We start from the raw sequence: 23,944 nt of genomic DNA, 5'->3' as shown, positions 1-23,944 counted from the left end.
TGTCATTTCAGGTTGCAGTTTGAAACAGCAGATGATCAGGACTTCATTGCAATACAAAATGCTATTGAAGAAGTTATTTCAGAGCTACAGAAACTTCCTGGAGTGTCCTGTCTGGAAGAGGTGAGAATGCAATGTCATAACTTTGGTGGGAGAGTTAGAGAGTTAGATGGTGAGATGGGAGCAGAAAGCAGCACAGAGAAAGAGAAAGCAGCACTTTATTGTGTTGATACAAGACATTTACTGCAACTGCTCTGTATTTATTAAAGGAAATTGAGTAGTGTGTATAAAACCTGAAACGGAATGAGTTGTGTAATCTGTTACAAAGACTTCAGCAGTATGTGATTTTAACTGAGCCTGGATAGATATTATTTGCATTGAAAGCAAGTGTTCTCTATGTGACTTGTGAAAATTTTGGGGATTTTCTTTCCTCCTAGTTAGATAAATTTTAAGCATAGTAAAAGAGATTCTGCACGCTGCTGCAGTTGGAATAACTGACCTTTCATAAAGTATTCTGCTGTTGATACAGGTTGAGCATAGGAAAAGCAACGTTGGCCTATAGCTTACATGTTCACTTTGTTTTCTTTATATCAGTTCCAACAAAGTTATTGTCACTGTGCATAAAAGTATTTTTCCTGTAAACCGAAGTCATATTGTTAAGCTGGCAACTCAGACGGAGCACACATGGTTTAGTTTGCTGTTTTCCTTGCAGCTGAAGTTGGCGCTGCCACCTGGGACCCCCTCCAGCTCCCTGACAGAGCGGCTGCTACGGCAGAACGCCCAACTCACCGGCTTCGTCAGCAGGCTCAGCGAGGAGAAGAATAATTTGAGGAACGCTGTCATGAAGCTGGAGGAAGAACTGAGGAGATACCAGCACAGACGTACTTCTGGAGAACACGTAGGTCTTCAGTGGCACAGCTCTCATGAAGCATGTGTAGCCATAAAAGCACTGTGCTGTGAAACAGCCGATGCTCTTTGTGCTCGACACCTAAATGAGAGTGTTTGAGCTATCTGTCTTTCGCAGCTTTCTTCCTACAAAGTAAATGGATGTGAGTTATTCTTGTCCTATGGTCAAGACATCCCGATGCACTGTTTACTGTAAAGTTTTTCATGTTAACCACCTTTGTTTTTTTGGCTTTTTTTAAGAATTCTTGTGCTTCTCTTTTTAATCCGCATCTCATCACCCAACTGGGCAGTAAGTAGATCCAGAAAGCTTCAACATCACTGAGCTAATTTGGTCCATTGCAGGGAATTAGTTTGGTTTGGCTGTATTTTTCTAGGATGTTGGACAGGCTACAAACTCAGTGCATTGCAGTGCGCTAGGGACCTCAGATCTTTTCTGTGGAAAAATGCTTGGTTATTTTAATCAGTACTTTTATGAGCTCTCCACCAAAGCAATGACTAGAATGACACGACCAAACTTTTCCAAACTGTGTGGTTCAAATACAGTTTCTTCTCCTCCAGTCTTCTAAACACTCGTCAGATCTTGGAGTTAACATTGATACGCTGGTTGCCTCTGAGAAGGAAAACTGGAACAGAGAAAAGCTGTCACTGCAGAAATCTTTGAAACAAGCAGATGCAGAGCTGTCCAAGCTGAGAGCAGAACTCCGGAGTGAAGCTTTCCTCAGAGAACTGGGATCAGATTCTGAAAATGTTATCTTAAGGGTAGGAAGACTTTATTGCCTGCCTAATAACTGTGCCTAGTTTGTTTTGTTGTCACGTTCGTTTGGGCCTGTTTTTTTCTGAGTTCACTCTGCTTTTTCTAACAGAACAGATGTTAAATTTGGATTTTAAGTTTTCATCCTCACATATGTAACTCTGTCAGTTGTTATCCCCAAGAATGACAAGTGAGCACTGCATTGTCCTTTTGTGTGTACTCCATTTCTTGCTGCTCAGGTGGTCCTCAGATTATGACACTGCATTCACCAGGTGTGAGCTGTAGCACAGGCTTCTCCATAACAGCAAGCAGTAAATAATCACAGCAATGCTAGAGGAGTTGTCATATCAAAAGTTGTGATTGTAATCATTCCTGGAGCTTTATGCTGCCGCTTCTCTTTTCCATCTTGTAGAGAATTTATGGCAAATACCTCAGAGCTGAGAGCTTCCGGAAAGCTCTCATTTATCAGAAGAAATACTTGCTGCTGTTACTGGGTGGATTCCAGGAGTGTGAAGAAGCTACGCTGGCCCTCATTGCACGGATGGGTGGGCAGCCCTCTTACACAGACCTTGAGATCATCACACATCATTCAAAGGGTTTCACAAGATTTCGCTCTGCAGTCAGAGTGTCCATTGCAATTTCAAGGTAAGCTGGAGGAAGTTTGGTTTCAGACAGATGCATGCACTGAATCTGTAGTGAATCACATTCATTTACGTACCTCTTGTAAGTGGGGCTTTTTCTCCTAACACTCTGCTGTTACAATGTGGGGAATGTAGCAGGGCAAAAAGTATGTTTAGTGCCGGTTGAACATGCCGATGCCCTGCTCTGCATGGCATGAGCCATTTGCTGTCCGTTCTGCCTTATGCAGCACCTCTGGAATCACTGCAGTAGCAGAGAATAAACTGAAAGCATCCAGGCTGGATGTGGCTCTGGGCAGCCTGGTCTGGTGGTTGGTGACCCTGCACTTAGCAGGAGGGTTGAAACTAGATGATCATTGTGGTCCTTTTCAACCCAGGCCATTCTATGACTTGACAGCAGAGAGTTTGCAGAGGCTCTAGGGATGTGTGTAAGGAAGTTTTCTACTTAATCATTATGCTTTCAATGCACATCCATTAATTTTATTTGGCTTTCAAGAAATTCTTACACCTTCTAGAATATAAAAAGCAGAGTATGTGCTTAAATGATTGCTTCCTTTAGCCTGAAGTTTAGGTTTGTGGTTATTTTGTTTTTCAATTCCAGAATGAAGTTCCTGGTTCGTCGATGGCAAAGAGTTACGGGTTCTGGTATCTTAAGCCTCAATAGGGATGTCTTTAGCCAGAACGCAGGTAAACTGTAGCCCAGTAACGACTGAAAAATGTTATTCTCAAATCACACTGCTGCTTAGTGTAGGTGGCTTTGATTTGCATTGTCTTGTACAACAACTGGGCTGCTGTGCCCCCTTCTTTTTGTCATAGTTGATTGGATTTACTTGTTTCTCAGGTTTCTGGAAGTTTCAACATCTGACATGACCACTGATCTGTTTGCTGTCTCTTCAGTCTGTTTTTTTGCACTCTTGTGGGTGGGATTATAAACAAAATCCGACAACTTCCCCAACAGTGTGTGTTTGTAAGACCACAGCTACGTGCATCTGTGGGTTTCTCTTGAGGCCTGCATTCTGAGAGGGAGCACCAAGGGCAGGGGCAGGCAGAGGAATCTGAGATGTGTGGAGTGGCTGTCCTGTGTGTTTACACTGCAGCGCCCTTTTCAAGCTCTAGACCAGCAGCAAACTGTTGCTCTTGCTTTTTAATTAATTTCACTTGCTTTTAAATGGCAACAAAAAACCTGTTTCTTGCTAAACCCCATTTTTGCAAAATGGAGACAGAAAACTTGCACTTACAATTCCCAGTAATGTGCATAAGGTGTTACATCTTTCTTTGCTTTTTAGTTTTCAAGACACTGGATTTTCTACTTTTAGGTAATGAATTGCGGCCTGACTCATTCTCCAGTGGCATGGATCTCTATGGAGAACAAAGGCATTCCTATAGATCCCGATCAGATATGGAGTCTCCCAGATCTCCTATAAACTTTCAACAAAAGTGAGTTCTGTTTCAGACGACGATTCTCTATCAGAATGCCGTTCAGCTGCACGAACATGTCAGCAGTCACTGATGAGGTTCATAATCTTTGATGCCAGAAGTCTTTTAACATTTGTTTTCCATAAGGAAACATAACCAAGTGCATCTCAGACCTTTGATGTGCACCTACTCATTGCCTGATTAAGGCCAATGCTTGCAGGCGTTTCTGTCTGACTGCTGCTGTGTTCTTGGCAGAATTTGTTCACTGGGTGAAAGTGATCTGCACAGTTTTGGCTTTGGGAAGCCAACCTCAGCTGCCTGTGGGCTCTGAGATTTCCCGCAGATTGGATTTGAGTCATTTGGGATCTCTGTTTTTATATGAACCACCTCAACATCTGTAACCTCAGTTTGTGGCAATCATAATGCTTTACATAAAAAAGATATTTAATCTATTTTAGCCACTCCTGACTTACAGAAAGTACCAAAGAAAGCCAGAATCCCATACAGATGGCTGTCCTTGTTCGCACAAGCTTCTTAATAGAAAATCTACTATGGCTTCTGCTGCAGTCTCAGTAGGAATTTGCAGTCTTGTTCCCAGAGAAATGCAGAAACAGATCAGATGCAGTGGAACGAAAATGCAGTTGGGCAAGGAGGTTCTTCTGGGCGAGGCACTGTGTTGTGATAGGACCAGGGAAAATATAAGAAATGAGTGTTTTACAGTAAGGGTGGTGAGGCACTGGAACAGGCTGCCCAGAGAGGTGGTAGGTGCCCCATCCCTGGAGACAAGTCAGGCTGGATGGGGCTCCGAGCACCTGATGCAGTGGCAGGTTTCCCTGCTCACTGCAGTGGAGTTGGACCAGATGGCCTTTGAAGGTCCTTTCCTACTCCAATGATTCTGTGATGGCTGGAGCAGTGAGTGGCAGGGAACTCCAGTGGGCGTGGTGTTCTGCCTGCTGTGTGGGCAAGGCAGCGGACACGCGCCCTGCCAGGCCTCCCTGCTTACAGTGCCCTGCTATGTCTGCTGATTCTTTTTGATCTGACGTTTTGGTTCTGAAAAGCATCTGTGTTCTTCTGCCCCCAGGTTCCACAGTATGCAGGCTGACTTGAACCCAGTCTCTTTCGCGTGTTCTCAGCTGCAGAACTATGATCCAGAAAGAGCTTTAACAGATTACATCCACCGCCTGGAGGCACTGCAAAGGCGGCTCGGAAGCGTGCAGTCAGGTATGGGTTGGGGCACAGTTCCAAGCTAGAAGGCAAGTGCTGGCTCTGAGATGTGTACAGACGTCTGGTGTGGGGCACTTTCAGCCTTGAACAGCAGGGTATTCTGTACTGCAGCAAGCCCACTGAAAAGAACGTGATCCAGTTCTTTGAAGGGAGGCCTGCCGAGGTGTGCTTCAGTAACAGATTTGGAGTTTATTGGTGCCACGTTGATTTTCACCAGTCCCATAAATGTGTGATAAGAATTCTGTGTGTCTCTTTCAGAGGTTAAGTGAGGTGGGGAAAAGCATACCCTAAGGATTGGAGAGTTGGGGTGCAAGAGCAATTCTTTTCTATCACTAGGATTATAGAAGTGACAGCCTTTTTGTCCCGCAGATGATAATTTTTTTTGTTATAAAGGGAATCAAGAAAATCAGTGGGGCCTGATTTATAAAACAAAGGGTGGGGCTGAATTATGGAAATTACTGTGGTAAAGTCTTATTTTAGCATAAAATCCGTCCTTTAAAGATTTGCTCTTAAATGATTTCCTGCATAAAACCTTTCCCACTCATTCATCACAGTGATGCCGTTGTGAACCCTCAGCTCCTTATTCCACGTGCTCTGATTCAAATCTTTCTGTCTTACAGTGTCCACCTCATACACACAGCTGCACTCAGCTATGAGAAGATAATACCCTCTGCCCACTCCATCGCTGGCAGTGATGTCAATGGATTGATGCCTTCTGTAAACCCGTGCTCTTTCTGTGCTTTCTGTAACGTGTATCTGGTGGGACCAATACAAACACGGCTGTACGATCCTATACAGTTCCATCCTGGCACACCCATGCAGACTGGGGTTATGGGAGATTTATGTATATAAGCAATTCGTGGTCATGCAAAAAAAAAAAATCATTAAATTACATGTATATTTGTGGAATGCTAATTTAAATGATTAACTTATGAAGTGTGTATTTATCAAGGGGGTGCAAAGATGAAACTTGTGTATTAATTACATTGAGCTCCGTTCAGAGAAGTTCACTTGCACTTTTTCTGGCAAGGCTACTGAAGTTACACAACTCTCTTCATATTTGCTACTGGCAGTGCAGACAGAATAGCACTTGTAGAGACCTATTTTTGTAATGGTAGAAGTTTTGAATTTTATGGGTATTTTGTCAAAGTACTGAAATAAAAATGACTTCATGCTTTTAACTGTGTTCTACTCTTGGAAAGTTCTTAAAATTGAAGAATCATTCCCTTATTTAGGTTGAAAACCTCACTCCTAGGCATGCTCCTCCTGGCTGTGGCAGCTGTCTTGTCACCAATTGCAGAAGTGCTGCTACTTGACAGAAGGACAGGGGTAGGTTTGGTTCCTGCAGTTCCTGGCTGTACCTTTGGGGGCTGCAAGAGCTGTGTGTCCTCTCCCTCAGTCGCTGTCACTGATGTGAAAACAAAGGTCTGTGACAGTTTTACCGGGGTTAGAAGGACAGCCTGGGTGAGCCCTTCCCTCAGGGAGCACTGTAGGGAAGGAGGGGAAGCTCTGTGCATGATTAGCTAACTGTGTACTTAGATGCATTTTCTTTCTGGTAGTTACGAATTTAAGAACTGACAGCATTAAGCAGAGGAAACTTCCACAAGAGGTTTCTTTACAAATTTTAATCAAAATTCCTATGAGCTGGAGCTCAAGACCATTTATCACCACCACTTGTGAACCAAACACTATTCAACAATCCTGCAGGAGTCAATGCAAAGCATAACAGCATTCAGATATCTCACTTCATTTATGGATTATTTTCCAGGTGAACGTGTTATTTACTAGCGCTGTCATCCTGTTATTTCCATGCTTACACCAAGCTTTCAGAGATGGCTGCTTTTCACAGTTTACTTTAGAAAATTACTTGTAGCTTCCTGAAGCGAAGTATTTTACAAGTGCTCCAAGTTAAACATTTAAATTGTTGAGTTACAGTACTTCCCTACAAACACTTCTGCAGACACCTCTACTCAGCCACACAGTGACAGTTTGTAATAATTAATTCCAAATAATTCCAAAAAGCAACCAGAATGCCACTTTTCAATCTGTGATTCTGTTTCAAAACAGGGCATGTGCATTGCCCTCAGTCCTTTGTACCTGATGGAGTTACTGTCGTTGGGCACAGAGGTAAGGTACAGTCATACCCCTCCTCATCTGGGGAAAGGCAACTGTCTAATGTTTTTTTTGTTGGTTTTTTTTTTTTTACTATCAACTGGAATCTTTGCTTTAAAAAACATTTCTTCACTTAAAGGCCGGGGGGGAGGGAGGCATGCACACCTTAGAAGTGTTACACACATAGAAGACAGTTTTTCTTTCAATAAAAGCACCAAGAAATTGGTAGAACAAGCAGTTACACACAGCAACACTAAACGGTGTGGGGAAATGAACAAAACAGATGCAAAGAGGGTGCAGGCCTGTCTCTATACAGTACGTGGAACAGTTTCCATTTGCCATTCATTTCGTCACAATTATTTCACCAGAAGTCTGTTAGTTTGTACAATTCAAGGTTTTAGCTCCAGAACTTACAGTGCCCTCCTCTTATATCTGATAACTGGGTTATTAGGTGTATGTATCATGGTTGTGTAATTTATACTTGGAAAGTAGTCATTGATGAGATCAAATTCGTACAAACGAAGCAAAGTGGACCAGATAGTCTTGATCTGAACGTAAGCGAAGTTCTCTCCAATACAGCGATGACGGCCTAGGAGGAAACCCAGAGCAAGCAATCAGAACACCTCGTTATGCCATCGCCTCTGACTGCAGCTTCACTTGGAAAACGTCACGTGGACTGGAACTGCTTCTTTCTAAACAGGCTGAGGCCCTGATCCTACAGACGGACCATTGTGTCACTTCTAACATCTTGTTTCCATAAAGCTTTCGCTGCAGAGAACGTGGAACATTTTGTATGGGATTGTGTTGTCCCGTTTTCAGCAGAATGCACCCATTTGTGCAGCGCCGAGGAGGAGTTTCTAACGTTCAAAAACTGGCATTGACTATAACTGTATCATGGTCAGATTTGCAAACTGTTCTGGCAGTTATGAATCTCTACATAAATTTTCGCTGCCTTAAAATGTTTTCATATTATGAGGCTTTTTTACCATGACTTTGAAAGACTTGAATAAAGTCAAATAAATGCTAACGTAAGGATTTCTTGTTCTTGTTGCTCTGAGCAACAGCCACAAGCGCTATGATTGACTTCAATTCTTTAACAGCCCGTTCATACTAAAAAAAACTGAGGCAGAAATAGAGAGAAAAGAAAAATCTCTGCACGTGTTGCAGCACAGGGAAGTGCGGGGTGAGAGGAGCAGCCCGAGTCGTGTGCCACCGCTGGGCAAAATGCTTGCTTGCTTTCTGCCGCTGCTACTTACCAGCGCCAAATGGAATGTAGGCAAACTTCTCCCCAGCTGCCGGGTTGTCCTGGAGATAGCGGTCAGGTTTGAAGTCCAGGGCGTCCTTCCAGGAGTCCTTCAGGCGTTGGTTGACGGTGGGGGACACGCAGACCTGATGGCCGGGGGGAATGCTGTATCCTGCGACTGTCTGCAAGGGCAGAGACAAGGCCCACACACCTGATTCCTCAGTTCTTACACTGGAAGCATTACCTGAAGTTCTGTATCCTTAGACTGGAATTTCAAAACATGTTTTGGCTGGGCCAGTTTAAAATCAATGCAGCAGAGCACATGTAAGTGGCAGATCCAAACTAAGAACTCAAGCAAGAATGACAGCTGGAAGAAAGGGTCAGTTCTGTTAGTATGGCTGGAAGGGGAACGTGGCACTTCACCTTCCCCAGGGAAGATGCGGACCTGGGACTTCCTATATACCCAAGTGGGCATTCAGCAGTTATTCTGCAACCTGAAAGTGTCCATAATTCACTTCTGCACATCTTCAGAGAGAACAACTATGCCTCTGATTATTTTCTGTGGGTTGTTATTCAGTTGTTTTAAATTAGTTTTCTAAACTCTAGCTCCCATCTTGTTTTATCCTTCAATAGGAAAATAAACCCAGAGCAGTACATTTCAGGATAAAGAAGCAGCCCACAGCTACACCGAGTTCTTTCTAAAGTTGCACAATGTTCTCCTCTGGGGCTACTTATTGTCAGAACACACAACTGCTCCTTTTCACCCACATGAAAGATGGGGGCAATGAGGGTATCTACTAAAGGAAATGCTTTTGCTGCTTTTTCCACCTGAGCCGTGTGCTGGCCCATCACTCTCTCTTGCCCAGCAGCACCTGAATACACCTTGTGTCCAGTTCTGGGCTCCTCGGTTCAAGACAGACAGGAAACTACTGCAGAGAGTCTGGCAGAGGGCTGCACAGACAACTGGGGTCTGGAGCATCTCCCTTGTGAGGAAAGGCTGAGAGACCTGGGGCTGTTCAGCCTGGAGTAGACTGAGGGGGATCTTATCAGTCCTTGCAAATATCTGCAGGGTGGGATTCTAGTGGGTAGGTCTGGGCCGTTTTTAGTGGTGCCCAGTGACAGAACAAGGGGCAACGGCCACAAACTGGAACATAGGAAGTTCCATACCAACATATGGAAAAACTTCACTTCAAACATGTAACACACACTGGAACAGACTGCCCGGAGAGGCTGTGGAGTCTCCTTCTGTGCAGGTATTCAAACCCCAGCTGGATGCTTTCCTGTGTAATCTACTGTAGGAAGTTGCTTCATAAGGGGGTTGGACTGGATGATCTCCTTGCTGTGATAAAGACTACATCAAAATCACTTACATGCTGGTGACTTAAGAGCCACAAAGAAATTCCATTGACCAAAAAGCAACAAATGGAAGATAACCACAAGAACACCAGGGCACGAGATGAGACTCCTATGGGATTTAAGCTCTCACACAATGGCAGAGTGAATGCCCGTCTCAAGTACGATGTACTATTTCCCATGGTCTCTGCTGACTTGCTGCCCTTGTCAGCAGAGCTGCAAGGGGCTTTAGCAGATCAGGCTGTGCGGGACTTTGCCCAGTCAGTCATAAAAGCCAGCAGGGAGATTTCACAAGTGAAGTTAGATCCAAAAAGTGCACTCACCTGTGGAGTTTTGGCCAGTCTCATCATGGTCATTATAGGAGGTCTCAGCCTTAAGGTTTCTTTTAGGCAGCGATCTAACAAGCTGAGATCCTTGAGCTGCAAATATAAAGAAAATTAATATCAAAATACAGCTGAGCTCATTCAATTATTATTTTACGCCATTTAGAAGTAAATAACTAAAGAATAAGCGGCTCTTATTTACATGGACTTCATTTGCTACCCTGACAACTTTCCCTTGGATTCAATTACAACTAGCTGCCTATCTGCCTAGCTGCCCATCTGACTAACCTGTCCTACAAGTGCTTTCTGATGCGTAACTAAAGAAAGAGATCACGCCACATTCCATTCCTCCTTTATGCAGCTCACTTTTTAAATAGAGCTTGTAGGAACTTCAGTTTCCAAAGTAAATGCTGATTAAAAAAGAAATGGTAGCAGGCTGAAAAGTAACTCCAGAGAAAGAGGAGGAGAGACACTGCCCAGTAGTGCCACTGCAGACTGCTTGTGAAGATTATGATTCTAACCCAAAACATACGACCATACTGTCCATTAGTAAAAACAGATATCCAGAGCACAGTAACATCCATCAGAAATGATGCAACATACAAACCTGTTCGTAAGTTAATGGTGGCAAATCATCTCCACAGACAGCTTTCTGCTCCGCATAGCACTGCTCCTGTATCGCTTTGTCTCTGGCTATGAAGAAGCCCAGCCAGGCACTCGTGGTTGAGGATGTGTGCTGCCCTGCCAGCAGCAGCCCAATGAGCATCCCTGCTATCTCATCATCTGTCAGTGGGCGGCCATCCCTACATCAAAGGGGATTAAGTCAGAGCTTCATTCAATCAGCTTTCCAGTTACAGCAGTATTGACAATTTCTCCTAATTTACTTCTTTCTACTCCTCATTAATTGCCCACTCCAAATTCAGCAGCTAAAAGTCTAGGGGTAGGCAAAAAAGAGAACCATGGTGGGCAAAGTCCCTGGGAGCTTTGAAGAAAATCATTTCAGAAAGCCAGCAACAAGAAAGAAAGTGGAAGCAGCAGCCTTATGACCACTGATAACGATCTCAGAAGTCAAGGTTAGCATTTATAATTAGATTTTTCAGTCTGTTTTTAAGAACACCACTAGGATCAACTGCTGGCAATGAGGAATGCAGGACATGGGAATGTTTCTTGTTTTTGACAGAACGTTCTAAACAGCTCCAAGCTGAAGTAAAACATCTATTTATTTTCCTGTAAATTACGAGTCCCCAACCCCACTTTGCTTACTTGTATGAAGCATCAAGTAGAGTTTGGAGCATGTCATCCTCCTTCTCCTCAGAACTCCGACGCTTCTGGATAACCTTGTAGAAAATGTTCTTTATTTCTCTGTGTGCTCGGTCTCGACGCCTGCAATTGAAACCACTTCTGTTAGCAACTTCGTAAGAAACAACATGAAATCCTTGTAAGGATTTACAGGAATGTCTGAGACAGCTTCAAAACAAAATATAGGGGAGAAAGAAAGAAAAGAAGAGGTTTAGATGAAATGCTCAAATTGCTACAATCTTCTTCCTGGTACCTGAAGCTGGGCAGAGGTAGCCAGGCTGGCAGAAGCCACGCAGCATGAGTAAAGCCCCCATCCAGGTCAGCATACAGCTGAGCCACCTTCTCATTTAATAAGCTTCTTATTTCTTTCCCATGCAAGCAGTGACTTGCTGTCAAAATGATAAGTTCTGAAAAGGCTTCAAACAGATCTGAGAAAAGATGTGGAAAAAATGTTACTGGAGATAAACTTCAGGCAAAATGTTACATTTTACAGATCATCACTTCAAATCTTGTAGAAGGAAAAAGCAAACAACCACCATACATACATTAACAATTTAAAACTGAGTTTTAGCTTGCTTTCCCCACAAAAGGAAGTATTTCATTTTGAATTTCCGTGGTTTTAATCAGGTCTTTCAATGAGTAACATTTTAATTACATTACTTGACTTCAATAACTTGCTTTCTAAGTTACTGTTTCTAGAGCTTTTTCTAGGAAAGCTGCTACCCCTTCCAAAGTAAACCATGCAGCACAAGCTCAACCTTTAACAAACACGGAAGTCACAGAAAAAGTTAAACTTGAAATCCAAAATCCATGTGTAAATAAGTAGTTTTGCAGCTTATTGAATTATTTCTCAGTATTTCTATCATTGCAGGCTTGCAACAGTACTGATGGGCTGTGACTAGTTAGGAAACATGGGTGGGGAGGAAAGGAAATGCACTTACATCACTAAGCTCACCTTATCGCTCTGCAGATAACAACTGAGATCTCTGACACAGGCTCCAGGAAGTCAGAGCTGTGTCTTTTCAAAGGAACTACCAAACAGGCTGAACTGATTCACAGCATGCAAAATCAGCGTGATTCAGCCAGGCAACGCGTATGCTCTCTACTGTCAGACTTAGCAAAGAAGCAGAATTGTCCTCTGTTCCTGTCAATGATTTTCTGAGCACCTTTATTCTCCAATAGCGTTAAATCTGATGAAACAAAACCTGTGTTTGTTGTGTTTTGACGTTAGAGCTTTGCCCTACAGCTCTCCTAATATTGCAGCAAAACATTTACAAAAACATACTGCTGCGTCCTGCATCAGCCTTCATTCCTTCCCAGAAAGTCTAAGTAACAATGCATCTGATGTTGCTTACTTCTTTCTCCACTCTCTCCCCAGGCTTTGAAATATTCCTTTGTTTCTTCTTCAATCAGAGTTACATGCTGCTTAAACTGAGCAATGTTTAGCCCAGTTTTGAGCATCTTCTTCTGTTCCAAAAATACCTAGAGGAATCAAAGGAGAAACAATCAGTAAAACGTTCATCGTATTAATGTGATTAATAAACTCATTTCATATGTACTACAAAAATATATCAGAGTAAAAAGGAAATTAGGACTTAGAGTATAACAGAGCATCCTCCTCCTCTCCCACAGAAACACCTCACACTGGCCTCAAGATGCACCTTGCTTTAAGAAGGCCCAGGAGCCTGACCTGGCAGCACAAAGCAAGCTATTTGCTAGGGAAGCTTCACACCCTTCTCCACATTTTTTCTGCAGATAGACTCATAGCTAAGAAAGGTACTGTAAAAAGCCCACTATTAGAAGAAAACCATCAAATGGGTTGATAGGACATCTACTCAGAAAATCTTTCAATTAATTTTTAAGTCTTAGTTATAGATCAGAGTATTTGTCCTATAGAGCTGTACAGTACCATGGACAACTGACCAAAGATTGTCTTCCCACCAAGAGCTCTACACTTAGTGTAAAGTTATTTACAAAACAAAAAGCATAAAAGAAAGGCTGCTTGGCAGTAATTCCATTTTCAGAATGCAGTGGGCACACCCTGGCAGAGCAGTGGCACAGGCATGTTTTCCCTTGCAACATGGCAGCCCATCTCTTATCTGGATGGAAAGCATACGGTAAGAGCACACCCTATCAGTGCACTGCCTCCCAAAAACATGCTGCAAGAAGTTTGGAGGGTGAAGACAGAGAGGGAATCTGAACTGATACATAAACAATGCGTATCATCAGACTTCATTATCAGTCACAACTGATATTCAAACAAGTAGTCAACTCTAGGGGGTGGTTCTTCTGGAACACAACCAAAAGACACTTTCAGACTGAAGAGCAGACAGGATTCTGCAGTTCGTGGTTCCAGACAACACGCATAAGCATGAGAACAGCCAATGCTCCTCTCAGAAGCAATGCTATGTGGCACGGCTACTTTAATTCCAGATGAAGGCAGGCTGCACTCTGCAAACACGCAGGCTGACTTCTGTCCTAGTGAGACAAGCTTTGTGGTGCCTATGGTCAAATCACTAGTCTCACATAGAGGTTAAATATGACAGAAATGAGAAATCATCACTCAGAGCTCTAACAGAAGGAAGACCTAATGTTGCCCATAAGGGAAAAGGAAACTGTAGTCATTAACAGGCTATAGGGGAATAAAAAAAACCAAAAAGCTCACTTATTAGTTTTCCTCAATGGTGGGATTAGACAGTCTCTAAAACAAAAAGCAGCATCCATACTAATGGACAGTAAGGCTGAGTTGTTCACTGCCATTCAGGCTGGACCGTCCAACTGAACTCTCAACCACACCATGCCTTCTGCCAGAATCTCAAGCCCATCGTACAGAGCCAAGGGCTCACAGCTGTCAGTCAGAATGTAAGCCACCCTCATTTTCTGCTCATTTTCTATGTAAAATACATACCGCGTTAGGGACATCGTAAGCCACCCCCTTTCCAAAGACTGGTGTAGTCAGCCTGGAGTACACATCTTCTGCATTCAAGTCTTCATTTTTGCTGTTGAACAGCAGCGCAGCAGCATCGCTGCCCAGCAGGTACGTAAACGTCTTGCCAACCATAGTGAAACTGAACACAGGTCCATACTGAGAGGAAGAAACACCCGTTTGTTTTAAATAATAGGAACACAAATCACGGAGTCGTTATCTCTGTGACTTCTCTTTACAAGCTTCTACAAATCACTTCTCCTAAGAAACACATATAAACTGCTTAAAATAGAAACATTTTAAGCCATATCTAAATTCTGTTCTCAATATAAAATAACACATCAGTAATAAGTCTAATTAATATCTGTAATCTTGTGAGATGTGGGATCATTAAGTTTCAAAAATGGAAATTAAAAACTACTATAGAGAGACCACCAGACACGCGGGCTCCAGAAACCAATGCACACTGCTTTGGAAAAAAGACTGGGTCTGCAGTTATGCACTGATAATGTAAGATTTTAACATTTAATAGTCACCCCCAGCAGATTCCCACAACTGAATTTGTCTTTCTCCAAGTTGATCAAGCTGGGATTTAAGCTTATGACTTTGGACATTTTAGACAAGGTAAGACATGTTGGTGCACCTTATTTTGCTGGAGAGAATTAAGGCTCTACTGCCTTAGTCCATTTCTTTGGGGCTATTCCAATTTCTGGGATTCTATACCCCACTCTTCTGGTAGAACTGAGGACCTCAACATTCATGCAGTCACCTGCAGAGGGGTGAGCTCCATCCCAGCCTGCTCACAGACACATCAGCACAGAACACTGATCAGCACTGTTAACAGTTTCCAATTAAAGCAAGAAATAACACCGTGAATGCAGATTTTTAATGTGTGTGATCCAACTCTGAGCCTCACCCAAAGACTTTTTAAAGACTGAATCACAGGAGCTGTTTCAGAGAACACAACTATTTCTGTAACACCAATGCACTGCACACAAGATGTGAAAAAGCCACAACCTCCTGCACACTTCATAGTCCATATTTGAGGAAACAGGAGGGAATTCACTGACTGTAAACAGATCCCAACAAGCACACAGCAACGCTTTGGCACTGCTCAGCCACCCAGGACATCACACCTTGTCATAGGCATTTTCCAGAAACTCAATAGGGCTCTTTCCAAACGCTACGGCATGTCCGAGGAATGGGATGTTTGAGGGGATGTGAGGAGGGTGGTTCTGCAGAGGAAAGAAAAGCAAATATTGAATTTTCTTCAGAGTAACACAGCACTGAGTTCAGCCACAAGAATTGCACACGCACTCTGTCCAAGATCTTCGGTGAAAAAAGCGACTTCGATCGACACGACCTTTTACAAGAAGGCCAGGCTGCTTTTCAAACCACTCGGCCAGGTCGCCGACCCGCCCTCCCGCTCCGAGAGCGACGCCAGAGAGCACCGCAACGGACAGACGGCAGACGCCGGGAGGCGCTGCCCGCGGCCCTCAGCGGCCGCTCCGCACGGTGCCGCACAGGGGGCCGAGGCCGCGCCCCGACACGGCCCACCCGGGGCAACCGGACGCACCGCCCGCTCCCCGCGTGCCCCGTGCCTACCGTCCGGCCGGCCCCGACGTGGCGGCGGTATCCCAGCTGGAAGAGGTAGCCGAGGCTGAGCGCGAAGGCGGAGGCGGCCAGCAGCAGGGACAGCGGGTTGCCGACGGCGGCCCGCTCCAGCAGGCTGCCGCCCACCTCCAGCAGGCTCAGCATCGCCTCGCGCTCGGCCGGTGCCGGTACCGACGGCGACCGCGAACCGCTACCGCGCACCACGGGGGCGTGCCCGCAGCCAGCCGGCCCAGCCACGGCGCTGGGCTGATCTCTGCCCATGTGACGACTGACGGCGGCCCGGCCAATGGGCGGCGGCGCGCCACGGGGTGACGGCATCGGCCGGGCTGCGACGGGCGCCATTGGGCGGGCGGCGGGGCGGGGCGGGAGCGGCGGCGGCGCCGGAGGAGAAGGGGGCGGGCGGTGCCCGGGGTGCGGGCAGTGCGCAGTGCCGGCTGCTGTGCGGGCCGTAGCAGCAGGGATGCCATGGGTGCTGTGGGCGCTGGGGCTCGAAGGACTGTCTGAACGCTGTAACGATGCTCCGCAGCCCTGTCGGCGCTGTCCTGGCGCTGCCAGCTGCCACTCTTGCTTGGCTCTTGGGGACAAAGGGTGAACGTCTCCTCTCCAAGCATGGGCAGTAGGAAAGGGCAGATTTAAAAAATAAAAAAAGTCCAGGAAGGGGACAGGAAGCAGCAAATGGTACAGATAAGGAAGGCGAGGAGAGGGCTGTGAGGCTGCGGTCTCCCAGGGCAAGAGAAGGGCCCAAGGACAACTTGAGGGAGGCAGAGAGCATTTGGTCTTGGTGTAGGGTGAGATTGAGCCAGTGGGAGTGTTACAAAAAACACAGCACTCCGCTGCTGATATTCCATGGTGCCAGGCATGCATTTGGAGAAACTCCTCAGCACAGCTTATGGTAGGGTCACATCCTGAAGTCAGGCACAACCACACTGAGAACCAAAACAAGGTAGGTGCAGCCACTGGATGCACTGACACGGCGCTGTTCCAAACCAAAATGGTAATGTGAGCACCAGGAACTATTCCCAGACCTGAGCTCTCATAATCTTCATTGACAGATACTTTCTTCATTCTAGAGGCAGGCCTTCAAAGCAAACAAGTGCAGTTTCCACATTCAGCTGCTAACTTTAATCTACACAGGTGCAGAATTATGGTGAAGACAGAGAACATCACACTCACAAATATCACATTTGTGACAACACAGCTGTCTGGACAATACAGATGTGTTATCCTGGACTCACAGTCCCCTATTTCGAAACTCAAAGCTCCCATATGCTGCACTAATTGGGAAACAAACAGCGCATCTCTTCCTGCTCTGCATACTGGTAAGCCAGAACAGTAACACAGCACTGGAGCTCAGTGCCTGCTGCACATTTTCAGAATGCTGCCCCTATTTCCATACATCCTCAGAAAACACTCTAGAATTGGTGCTGAATGACATATCAAAACCACAAACATACAGCTTGTTGCCGCTCAGAAACACCATTCAGGAATTTAAACAAGGAAACCCCAGCAGCGACTAACATAACTTGGTGTGATAGATTCACTCAAGTCTACTGAAGTTTTCATCAGTTTGACACACACTTTCTAACAATTAGTTCACATTAGAAATAAGTGCATTTTTGATTCTTTTTTAAACAAGCGATCTTTAAAAAATGAATCTAAGATTATGAATGTTTTCTAAACACACACTGAGCTCTTATGATGATGTTGTGATCATGTGACAAGAATTAATGGGGAAAAAGAATGACAAGACAAACCTTTGTTCCCTTCATAAGTACTGTTTGTACATCACACGTTTAGAACGTCACCGATTGTGCACAGAGCTTTAAAGCTTTCACTTTGCTGGTTAGATGATGCATGCCTGTCATTACCAGCATTCTGATCAGTTTCTCTATCATTTCACCATAAGTTAGGGCTTGGTTTTCATTGATCCAGATGTCCAGTGCCTTGGTGATTTTCTCTTTCAACTTAAGAGCCCTGTTTGGGAAAAAGTTGTGAAGTAAACTTCTGAGAAAATAAAAGGTTTGTAGATAGTTACAACATTTTACACAGATACACATATTCTGTATTTAACAGAAGCACTGTGAATTCTGTAATCAAAATACTGCGTGTTAACTCCATAACATCGTAATGAAAAGGGAAATGGGAAACATAAAATGAAAAGGTACAAACAGCTGTCCCTAACCTGGTATTTTGCAGAGCCTTGATGTCAGTCTGACCAATCTGTAGTTTCTGGCAGAAGAATTCAAAATCTTCAGAAGGAACATTGCCAGCAATCATTTCTATCATCTTGCGCAATATTTTCTCTAAATATAACCACATAAAACGTGTAATTAATAATACAGAATCATGTACCTTTTCTATCAGATGTTTTGTAAATAATGCTAATCTGCTTTGGGATTCTGTTAACTCCCAAACTCCATTTCCAAGGTGATGTCTCCATCCTGGTGGACAGACCACCATTGCCATTTCTGGGCGATGGTCTTTCAGGTCTGCCTCCCTGACAGCCCTGCTGGGAAGAAGTTTGGGAGCTTTGCGTTCTTTTCAGTTTGAAGCAGCACAGCTCCAAGCTCCCTTTGTTTGAGGTGGGAGAGCAGGGTGTGCTTCCAGAACATACACCATGAGTTACAGGAAGAGCAAGCTGGGGGAGCTACAGCTTTGAGAGCGCTTTTTACAGTAATCAACTGCCTCACAGCCCTGCTCACCATCAGGTGAGAGTGAAGCAGATTGTCAGAACACCTGCACATACCTGAACTGCTCATGGATACTAAGAATACCATTTTTTCCTCTCCCTTCTGTTGACCGAAAACAAGTGTTACAACTGACAAGAGTTTACAGCGTTTATACTGCTTAAGGTGAAGCAGTGATTCAAATATTTTGTTCTCTTTGATCATAATCAGGTTGTGAAAGGACTACTGTGGGTTCAGCCGAATCACTGCGGCGTCAGGGAACGCTGCGTGAAACAGGCTCTGCTCCATGAAACAGGCAGCGCTCCCTCCAGTCGAGGAGAATAGCAGGGCGTGCTAGAATACGATTCAACATCGAAAATCGGCAACGGGAATGAGGGCACCGGACTGCCTCCCAGTGACCAGGAGTGTAACTGCAGGCAGGCAGCGCCTCCTGCCTGAGGGGCAGCGAGTAAGGCAGCAACGTTTTAGTCAAAAGCAAGTACAGCACAAGGATAACATCTGATAGGCCTTCAGTGTACCATGCTCGATAATGATGGGTAGGAAGGCCACAGAGAAGTCAGGATATAGGTAGATATTGAGATTTTGCATTCTCAAGAGCTGAAAAAGAGCTAGGGAAGTTAAGAAAGGAGGAAGATGCTATTCTACTCTCTACAAATTGCCTCTCTGATGGGTAGAGTTGAGGTAACCCTAAGCTTGTGTATTTTATTTAACTGTGTCTGGCTTTCTGGTTTGAATACAAAACTCAAGACCTCAATTACAGTTTTAAGCTGTCAGCTTCCATTTCTGATAAGAGTCCTAACGGAACAATATCATCTTAGTTCTTAAAGCAGTTCTCTTATCAGTGAGCCATGCAATAATAAAATATAAATCTTGTTTCTGTTATGCCCGTGCAGTACAACATCACACTAACCATCACCTCAATATTGCCTACAGTAACAGAAGTCAGTGAGGAACAGAAACAGAACTAATAATGATACTGCCTTCTGAAAACAACGGAGTTTCAACAGCCGCTGCTGGAGCTACCTTTAATGCACAGAAATACCCGTGTATGTTTTTAACATACCATCTCTTTCATTAGCACTTTCCAGATAGCACAGAATGGGATGTAATTGCTTTCCTTTGCAGATATCTTGTAGTGGCTCAAACAGAGAATTTCCATCAAAGTTTATGTCTTTCAGCAAATAAAGGTGACGAAGGCCAGCAGGCAAATATCTCAGCCGATTTTCTGTTTAAATACATAAGCATGCTTAATTTCATAAAAAAAAAAAAAAAAAAAGCATCCTTTGTCCATAGGATTTTAAATTATTTCAGTCAGAAAACATCTGAATACATTTGCAAAGCAGTCCAGCTGTCTGTGAAGCACAGCAGGTAGGCAGGAGGGATCACTTCCTGGGATACCTCAGCTCATGGTGAACACACTGCTTTCCTAGACAAACAAGACTCTGCTCCTGTCGCTGCACAAGAAAGCCATGAGCTTCAAGGTGAATTAAGCACAATGTGGAACACAGCAGCTGTTCTGCTGTGATATAACCGAGAACACGTTGTGCAGCTCTGCTTCACACCCATCTCTGTCATCACATCTCTAACAGCCACTTGGCAACCCAGTAAATCAGCCACCAAAAAAGGACAACGGACTGTGTTGTATCAGTGATACTGAGCAGGCATCTGGACACGCAGATACACATTCTTTGCAACAGAAAAGTGTCAGTCTTGCACACGACAGAAAAATGAAGGGGTTGAATGCTTGATACTTACCACTAAGGTCAAGGTGCTGCAGACTTCTTAGCGATGTAATAGATCTGGGGAGCTGGCTGATCTCATTGTTATTTGCAATTAGATGGACCAAAAACTTCAGTTCCCCTATGCTGTCAGGCATTTCCTTTAACGCATTATGAGATATGTCAAGCTCCCTGAGGGAAACCAGTTTGGAAAGCTCCTCTGGAATTTTAGTTAACTGATAAAAATAAGAACACAATTCATTCACTTATATACAACTATTTCTCTTCTGTAAAGAGTTCAAAGGTAACTTTCCTGCAAGCAAAAGTACATTCCTTAATTTAATTCCAACAATAAAAGTTCTGCACTTCTATTCTAGTGGAAGCTCATTTAGTATTTTCCAATAAAAATACTGCTGCCAAGCACAGAATTTTTCAGCAAAATCCCTAAGGCATAATGATAGAATGACAATTGAAAAGCCAAGCCTCTATTGATGGAATTTCAAGAGCGATTATTTTCATCATTACTATCATTGAAGATTTTACCCTCTCAGAACGCTCAACACATTTAAAACAAAAAAAGAAAAAATACTTTTTTTTTTTTTTTTTTTCCATTTTGGTTCTGTTCATCCCTTGGTCTTTTCTAATTTGCACTGTTCCCTTCGGAACTTTAACTGTTCTCCAGTTATTGTGGAAACAAGACTATGATAGCAGATTTTTTGGGTCTGAGAGAAGTAATCCCTTGGAAGATATAACTATACTTGGAATCATACGAACAAACCTGAGACTTTTCTGTAAAGCTGATTTTGCAAACTCAGGTGAAAGAAGAGATTAAAATGCTTGACTTTTAACATGAACGAGGCAAGCGCCGTGCATTTGCTTCAGAAAGAGATTTTCTTTGTTTTCAACTGATAATAAGAGCAATTCCACTCTATCCATGACAACCACTAACCTGCATTGTTAATTGGAAAAGAAGGTTTATGTTTCCTCAGGAGATTGTCCTCACCTGTTCCTTAGTTTTTTGTTAAACGAAGTTATTAAACTTTGGATTTCAGAAACATGAAGCAATTTTCTCTGCTATAAGCAATCACTGAAGTAATACAGCTTTTCTTGTTTGAGCTAGTGAAAGTTCAACGAACTTGTAACAAGTATGACACAGTTGGAAAGATTGGTTCATTTAACAGAGGAATCTTGGATGCAGGCTTATCTATCAATTTCCAGCTAAGAGTATAATCAATGAATATTAAGATGATATAATTACAAAATAAACAAGAGAGTTTGGCAAAGCAGATAATCATAACAAAAAGAGAATAGATAGAAAGCTTACCCGCACCCTGGGCTCACTTACAAAACTCCAGCAGAGCAGATCTCCAGAAAAGATCCTTCCCCACTGGTAGCCAGCTCTTAAATAGGTCTGGGAGAGGTGCAGCCAGGCTCCCCCCCTTCCGGCAGCACAGGAGAATTGCCTTCACCTGTGCTCCATGGCTGACTCAGTGCTCGCCTCAGGTGATCAATCAGAGGTTCAGGCTGTGACTGAGCAGTTCCCATACACTAGGATAAAAAGTATGTGTATCCTAACAGAATTTTGTCCAGCTCTGGTATTAAAAATTGGTAAATACAAACATATACTTTCCTCTTTACAAGCTTTTTTTCTGCTCTACTCAAACATAGGAGCTTTAATACATTTGGAAAATGTCTATACTAATTTTCCAGCATGACTATCTGCGCAACATAAGGTTTCTAACCTAAGGAAATGTTCTCTTACCTTCAACCCATTCACCTGACACACAGTCAATTTCTCCAGTGATAAAAGAAGACATATTTCAGAAGGAAAAGATGCAAACTGGTTGTTTGATACATTTAAGTCTTTAATCATTTCCAGATTGCTGATCTTTAAAGGAATATTCTTTATCTGATTATTTGAAATGTCGAGTGTTTTTAAACCCTTTAAAGAACACAATTCTTCAGGAAATGAGTCAAACTTATTGTGGTGCAGAAGAAGAACCTGGAGAGCCTTCATTTCAGATACCACTGCTGGCATACTATTGATTTCATTCTCACTTACATCCAAGTAAACGAGTTTTGTGAGGCTGCACAAGCATGCAGAAAATGAAGACAGTTTATTCTTGTTTAATTCTAGATGCTCCAAATCTTTAATATCAGAAATCCCAGGTATTAATTCTGAAATAGAGTTGCCACTGAGATTTAAGTATTTAAGATCAGATAGTGCACACACCACATTTGGAAACTGAGAGAGCTTATTATTGCTGAGATCAGCTTCGGTTATCCTTATACAAGTTTTTAATTCGACAGGGATGTATGTTAATACATTTCCAGAAAGCTCTATTTTGGAGAGCTCTTTTAAATGTGATATTTGTTCAACCAGCGAGTTTAGTTGATTCCCATTTAAAGAAAGCTCCTTTAAATTTTTAAGTCTGTGAATATTGGCAGGGAGCTGGGTTAACTGATTATCATCTAGAACAAGATGTTTCAACATAGTACAGTTGCAAAGATTATCTGTAATGCTTTTGAATAAATTTTTTGAAAGGTTCAGAAACGTAAGTTCTCTCAAGTTCTCCACTTTATCTGACAGAAACTCCAATTTGTTATCATCAGCTCTGAGTCCTTTCAGTTTTGTCAGCTGGAAAAGCTGCACAGCCAGAAATATAAGCTTATTGTGACTAATTGAAAATTCTTGTAATTTCTTGAGCTCTTTAATATCCTTCGGCAAACTCTGAATGAAGTTCTCACATAAACTGAGATTTACCAGATTAGGAAGGTAGCAGAGAACTCTTGGAAATATTGAGATCTGATTGGAATCAATGTTGAGTACCTTCAAGTTTTTCATGTCAATCATGGCATCTGGCAAAGTTTTTAGCTTGTTCCCAGCAAGCTCTAATGTTTCAAGGCTTTTCAATGCAAAAGGAAATTCATCAATGCTGTTGTGATTGAGAAAGAGCTCCTTAATATTTACAAGCTTGGGCAATTCTTCAGGGAGGCACGATAACCGGTTGTGACTGACATTTAACACTTTCAGTTTATGAAGCAATGATATTTCTGGCGGCAGCAGTGTCAATCTGTTTCTTTCAAGTACCAGGATCTCCAGATTAGACAGGTTAACTGTATTTAAGCATAGCGGTTTTATTTCGTTGTTCTGTAAGAGCAAGGTTTTTACATTTTGGCTTTCGGAAGCAGACTGAGGCACGTCCTGGAGCCCTTTATCACTCAGTCTAAGTGTGAAACTCCTTTCTTCAGCAGGCAACAAAAATGTTGATCCGCTTCCAGCACTTTCAGCATTCACTGCTGATGGTGACAAGCCTGGTCTGCCATCTCCTCTGACAGCCCCTGCAAGCACTGGCTTTAGCTCTCCAGTGTCTTTGTCAGCTGACTTCAACATGTGCTTTCTCACACCTGTTTCAGACACAGCCTGAGGCGCTGTGCGACTGTTTATCTCAGTGGAGGATTCAAACTCATTCCTTTTACCCGGTAAATCACTTCTTGGGACGTTTTCAGTCTTTTTATGGCCTTCCAGATCTGCTTGAGGCCCTTCCTGTGAAATTTCACTCAAACTTTCCACAGTTGGGTCAGCTACTCCAGCAGTCTCTGATAAACGTAAGGAGTCTTCCCTGGCACCGTCGTCAGCAGTGCCGCAAAAGCTTTTCAGTTCTGTGTTCAGACCCCCCGGAACGTCATCTTCTTCCTTCTCCAGAGACATCGCTTCTTGCTAAGTCTTCAAACGT

The 23,944-nt window shown here is 43.4% G+C and overlaps 2 protein-coding genes across 5 annotated transcripts in view; one reads left to right on the top strand and one right to left on the bottom strand.

The window, feature by feature from the left end:
- The window catches only part of AKAP9 (A-kinase anchoring protein 9), a 102,769-nt gene extending 94,698 nt beyond the window's left edge, over positions 1-8,071 (top strand). For all 3 annotated transcript variants that reach the window (XM_042888935.1, XM_042888934.1, XM_042888933.1), the window contains 8 exons: positions 12-120; positions 710-895; positions 1,462-1,662; positions 2,067-2,299; positions 2,894-2,979; positions 3,609-3,729; positions 4,790-4,929; positions 5,553-8,071. In XM_042888935.1, coding sequence (XP_042744869.1) covers positions 12-120; positions 710-895; positions 1,462-1,662; positions 2,067-2,299; positions 2,894-2,979; positions 3,609-3,729; positions 4,790-4,929; positions 5,553-5,596 — 1,120 coding nt within the window. In that variant the 3' untranslated portion in view covers positions 5,597-8,071. The remainder of the gene's footprint in view (positions 1-11; positions 121-709; positions 896-1,461; positions 1,663-2,066; positions 2,300-2,893; positions 2,980-3,608; positions 3,730-4,789; positions 4,930-5,552) is intronic.
- Positions 6,543-23,934, bottom strand: LOC122189620 (lanosterol 14-alpha demethylase). Of its 2 annotated transcripts, XM_042888937.1 has the most exons (14): positions 21,970-23,934; positions 20,245-20,443; positions 19,553-19,714; positions 17,985-18,105; positions 17,671-17,776; positions 15,325-15,423; positions 14,171-14,347; positions 12,618-12,744; positions 11,516-11,690; positions 11,227-11,346; positions 10,571-10,766; positions 9,964-10,059; positions 8,301-8,469; positions 6,543-7,633 (listed from the first exon to the last, which is right to left on the bottom strand). In XM_042888937.1, exons 1-14 carry the CDS (start codon positions 23,917-23,919, stop codon positions 7,455-7,457), a joined length of 3,876 nt encoding a protein of 1,291 aa, XP_042744871.1. In that variant the 5' UTR covers positions 23,920-23,934; the 3' UTR covers positions 6,543-7,454. The 2 variants fall into 2 exon arrangements, with proteins under 2 accessions (XP_042744871.1, XP_042744870.1); XM_042888936.1 differs by lacking the exons at positions 17,671-17,776; positions 17,985-18,105; positions 19,553-19,714; positions 20,245-20,443; positions 21,970-23,934 and adding an exon at positions 15,794-15,930.
- Positions 23,935-23,944: the final 10 nt, after the last annotated feature.

This window comes from Lagopus leucura, unplaced genomic scaffold (assembly GCF_019238085.1).
Source record: "Lagopus leucura isolate 7727_CA_CO unplaced genomic scaffold, USGS_WTPT01 Super-Scaffold_100157, whole genome shotgun sequence".
Lineage (NCBI taxonomy): Eukaryota > Metazoa > Chordata > Aves > Galliformes > Phasianidae > Lagopus > Lagopus leucura.
The sequence above is the reverse complement of the archived record's forward strand: the minus strand, read 5'-3'. Positions and strand labels throughout refer to the sequence as shown.